The 5407-nt window shown below is 40.9% G+C and overlaps 1 protein-coding gene across 1 annotated transcript; it reads left to right on the top strand.

The window, feature by feature from the left end:
- Nucleotides 1-1295: 1295 nt before the first annotated feature.
- LOC117073631 (olfactory receptor 2A1/2A42-like) lies at nucleotides 1296-4455 on the top strand. The gene has a single exon (XM_033194762.1). It carries the CDS (start codon nucleotides 2884-2886, stop codon nucleotides 3814-3816), a length of 933 nt encoding a protein of 310 aa, XP_033050653.1. The 5' UTR covers nucleotides 1296-2883; the 3' UTR covers nucleotides 3817-4455.
- The last annotated feature ends 952 nt before the right edge of the window (nucleotides 4456-5407 follow it).

The following is a 5407-nucleotide window of genomic DNA, read 5'->3' as shown; positions in this document are numbered from 1 at the left end:
TATTTACTTTAAAATTCTAGTTTCCTTACCATGTATTAACCAGATAATCTGTCATTTTTTAAAATTCTGAAATTGTACATACATAATGTACATCTCTATGCCTGAAAGCTACATTTGGAATTAGAAGGTGTGTCAAGGTAGAGCAAAATCACCCAGTCCATTCCTTCCAACCCCCTAGAAATCTACTCTGGTTTCCTCTTGATGGTCTTTAATTAACATTAAGTACGTCACATAGGTATCAAATAAAATTTAAAAAAAGATAAAAGAGAAGTGATTCAAAATTCAAGTGTTTAAACACTTTATGAATCCTCCTGTTGTTCTTGACACATTTTTAAAATTTCATTTTAATTCAGATCATTAGGGATGAAATTCTTCTGAACTGTAGCATTTTCTTTCTTTTGGGAGGAAGGGGCTAAACTTGGCATAATTATATGAGACTATACTATAAAAGAAACCAGATCTAATATAAGGGCATCAATACTTAGTTATTAATTCATTTGCTTATATTTATTTATATGTCATTTGACAAATGTGTATTAATATACACAATTAAAGGGATATAAAAATGAACATGCCCCCTCCATTTCTTTAAAAGAAATCAAGACTGAATCAAACAGGACTGCTGTTCTAAAAGGATATGCAGACTATCAGGTACCTTATTTTCCTTCTTTTACACCTGTCTTTCAGTTGGCTTCAAAAAATCATGGTTTTTTTTTTTTTTTTTTGAGACGGAGTCTTGCTCTGTCCACCAGGCTGGAGTGCAGTGGCGCGATCTCGGCTCACTGCAAGCTCTGCCTCCCGGGTTTACGCCATTCTCCTGCCTCAGCCTCCTGAGTAGCTGGGACTACAGGCGCCCGCCACCGCGCCCAGCTACTTTTTTGTATTTTTTTTAGTAGAGATGGGGTTTTCACCGTGGTCTCGATCTCCTGACCTTGTGATCCGCCCACCTCAGCCTCCCAAAGTGCTGGGATTACAGGCGTGAGCCACCGTGCCCGGCCAAAATCATGGTTTTCACTGTGTTTCTTTTTTCCTTTATGTCTTCCTTTTGAGGGAAATGAAAAATTGAGAAAGGAAGTTATTATTTTATAAGCGGGTGGGTTTGTACATATCTTTCACAGTCAAATATTTTTCTATGCCTTATGAGTTTAAAAAGTAAATTTAGAAAGTTTGATAAACACATACATTTTTTATTTTATGTTATTTTATGAGACGAGGGCTTGCTATGTTATCCAGGCTGTTCTGGAACACTTGGGCTCAAGCTATCCTCCTGCTTCAGCCTCCCAGGTAACTGGAACTACAGGTGCATGTGACAGCGCCTACTGAGAAATTTTTACTATCAACCTAAAATTTAATAAGTCCTGGTCACATGTGAAGAATGTTTAATATATTATTTAGATTATTTTTGTGTCAAGGTAACTTGATCACCTATCAATAATGCTTATAAGAAAATAGATCTCATCTGTTGCTGTTAGAAAGGATCTGTCTCTTTCCGCAACTCTTGCTTCAGTAAGGTTTCCTTGACCCAGAGTCTGGTCCTCACATTTTAAATTCAGCTTTAGGAATTTTGTTCAGGAACTGCATCACACTACCCAAAATCAAAAGAGGAAAATGCATAAGCCAGAATACCTAAACATTCATTTATTTCAACTTCAAAATGTGACTGCAAAAGGAGCCAAGAACTTTACTACTCAACACATTTCTTCTTTGTAGAAATAACTGCTCAAGAAGATAAATTATTACCTAACAGTTAATTGATGAATATGACATCAGAGCAAGAGGGGCTAATTAGAGATTTTACTAGCTAGGGCTATTTACCCAAACCATCTATCCAGACTGTAGACATAGAATCACCAGGTGACTAGGATCCTGGGGCAGCTGGTTCCTCTTTTTCCTTACCCTGAATGTCATTAAGGATGCATTGCTAAATGCTGCCCCTCTGGCCTGATGACTATACTCCGTATTGGTTACCTGCCTTCTTTTTCCTACAGTCTTTCTCCAGACGGGCACACCACACAACTGACTACACTTGGGCTCACTGAATGAATCACATTCTTCTGCTCTGCCTCCCAGAGATTCCGTCAAAGCACCAGCAGTGGCCTTCTGGAAGCTCCTCAAACTCTCCACTCACATGTTTCCTGAAAGTGTAGTGTTTCTCACCTCTAGATTGTTATTCTCATCAGTTACATGTGAGTTTCACAAATTTATTTCTCAGAGTGCAGGTCTGTCTCTTACATCCTTGGGAAACACTGCTTAATATCCCAATTGGTATTGACAACAATTAAACTAGGGACTGGCCAAAAACAGTGCCTTTCCTCACTTTAATCTCAGTAAAGTAGATAAGCCTCGAGTTATTTTGTTATTGCAATGGCACTGACAAATGTTTGCACCAAAAACCATGTTGAAGTTCGTTAAGGAAACTGTGATTGAAGATTCAAGGTCAAGAAGACAAATTCATCAATTCAGCACACCACCAATTCACAGGCTAAGCATCTTACTGCTAATTCGTTGATGCTGCCATTTGTCAAGTGCCAAACTGAATTACTGATTTGTCAATAATTTCTTTCTGTTGGTTACTTATATAGTATATTGCAATTCTTGTTGCTGAAGTCAGCTACCCTTTTTCTATTCGAAAAATAATTTCTTGCATTTGGGATTTCAGGTATAGCAATTGTTACAAATATGAAGGACTGAATTAACAGCAAGTTTTCAAGTAAAACTTTACTTATGTATAACTGAATGAGTTCTTGAAGACATTTACTAACAATTTTCCACAAACTAAAAATTTATAAAACAATAAATAAAATAGACTTTTAAAAAAGTGTGTCATATAGCTGCTTTTTTGTTTGTTTGTTTGTGTGTTTGGTTGGTTTTTTTACTAGTGAAATGGTGAAAAATCAGACAATGGTCACAGAGTTCCTCCTATTTGGATTTCTCCTGGACCCAAGGATTCAGATGCTCCTCTTTGGGCTCTTCTCCCTGTTTTATGCCTTCACCCTACTGGGGAATGGGACTATCCTGGGGCTCATCTCACTGGACTCCAGACTCCACACCCCCATGTACTTCTTCCTCTCACACCTGGCTGTCGTCGACATCACCTATGCCTGCAACATGGTGCCTCAGATGCCGGTGAACCTCCTGCATCCAGCCAAGCCCATCTCTTTTGCTGGCTGCATGACGCAGACCTTTCCCTTTTTGAGTGCTGGACATAGCGAATGTCTCCTGTTGGTGGTGATGTCCTACGATCGTTACGTGGCCATTTGCCACCCTTTCCAATATTCTGTCATCGTGACCTGGAGAGTCTGCCTCACCCTGGCCATCACTTCTTGGACATGTGGCTCCCTCTTGGCTGTGGTCCATGTGGTTCTCATCCTAAGACTGCCCTTCTGTGGGCCTCATGAAATCAACCACTTCTTCTGTGAAATCCTGTCTGTTCTCAGGCTGGCCTGTGCTGACACCTGGCTCAACCAGGTGGTCATCTTTGCAGCCTGTGTGTTCTTTCTGGTGGGGCCGCTCTGCCTGGTGCTGGTCTCCTACTCACGCATCCTGATGGCCATCCTAAGGATCCAGTCTGGGGAGGGCCGCAGAAAGGCCTTCTCCACCTGCTCCTCCCACCTCTGTGTGGTGGGGCTCTTCTTTGGCAGTGCCATCATCATGTACATGGCCCCCAAGTCCTGCCATCCTGAGGAGCAGCAAAAGATCCTTTTTCTATTTTACAGTTTTTTCAACCCAACACTGAATCCCCTGATTTACAGCCTGAGGAACGTAGAGGTCAAGGGTGCCCTGAGAAGAGCATTGTGCAAGGAAAGTCATTCCTAACAGGGTGTGACATTTGAACTGCCAGCCTCCGTTGTCACCTGCACTCTTGATGCCCTATTATTGCATCAATCCAGAAAAGTTTATTACTTTCTTTTTATCTGTGCTTTACTGACACAAGGGCAAGCCTTTTCTCTTTTTTTGCAGATAAAATTTTAGATGTGTTGCATTGATTGGGTTTCTATGAGATGTGATTTTATCAGATGATTTTTTCTTTTATTTCACAATTACTTTAATATCTGTAAACTAAAAAGTATTTTAATTCATTTTCCCAGTCCCAAAAGTTAAATGCAGGCCACTTACTTCTTTAACCAAATGATACAGTTTGGCTCTGTGTCCCCACCCAAATCTCATGTCAAATTGTAATCCCTGTAATCCCCACATGTCAGGGGAGGGGCCTGGTGGGAGGTGATTGGATCATGGGGAGGGATTTCCCCCTTGCTGTTGTCCTGATAGTGAATGAGTTCTCACAAAATCTGATGGTTTAAAAGTGCAGCACTCCCCTCTTTGCTCTCTCTCTCTCTCCTGCTCTGCCATGGTAAGACATGCCTTGCTTCCCCTGTGGCTTCCACCATGATTGTAAGTTTCCTGAGGCCTCTCCAGCCATGTGGAACTGTGAGTCAATTAAACCTCTTTTCTTTATAAATTATCCAGTCTTGGGTAGTTCTTTATGGCAGTGTGAAAGTGGACTAATACACTGAACTATATAAACTCACTAACAGCATATGTCATAAGATTTAAAAGAAAATAAAAAGGTTCAGCCAAAGAAGTGATTCCCAAAACCCAGCAGCACACTTGTCCATTCTCACACAATTGCACTTTCCCTGTTAAATAACAACTCAGAGGTATTTAGTTAGTTGTGTTGCATGCACCGAGAAATTTTGTGTAAAAATTATTAACTCACATACAGGAGTTAACTAGTAGGCCGAGTGAAGGAATAAACGTAAAAGAAGAGATAAGTCAGGCACGGTGGCTCATGTCTATAACCCCAGCACTTTGGGAGGCTGAGGTGAGATCACTTGAGGCCAGGAGTTCGAGACCAGCCTGGCCTACATGGCAAAACTGGATCTCTACTAAAAATACAAAAATTAGCTGGGCACGGTGGTGCACGCCTGTAATCCCAGCTATTCTGGTGACTGAGGAATGAGAATTGCTTGAACCTGGGAGGCAGAGGTTGCAGTGAGCCAAGATTGCGCCACTGCACTCCAGCCTGGGGAAGAGGGGAAGACACTGTCTCAAAAAAGAAAACAAAAAAGGAAAATAAAAAGAACATATATAGGGGAAAAGAGAGAAGAGAAGTAAAAGAACCCTACAGATCGTGTGGGAACAGTGAACAGTGTTTACAAAGTTCAGGGTAAACTCAGTAGTTGATAGCTGGCAGAGAGGCAAAACTGGGCATTCCTGTTGAAAAGGCTGAAAATGAGTAACCAAGAAAACTATTTAGGTTGTTTATGGCTTCTTCAGAAAATACTGAGTGTTGAGCTCAGTGTATTGTACATATACACATCTATCTCTAAGCATGATTCTCCAGTGTCTTTTCATCAGCTCTTCCACCTTGGTTAGTCCAGTTGTGGATCATTTCCCTCATTAGAAT

This window comes from Trachypithecus francoisi, unplaced genomic scaffold, assembly GCF_009764315.1.
Source record: "Trachypithecus francoisi isolate TF-2019V2 unplaced genomic scaffold, Tfra_2.0 Lachesis_group4, whole genome shotgun sequence".
In the NCBI taxonomy this organism is placed as follows: Eukaryota; Metazoa; Chordata; class Mammalia; order Primates; family Cercopithecidae; genus Trachypithecus; species Trachypithecus francoisi.
This window is presented reverse-complemented; position numbering and strand designations above follow the sequence as displayed.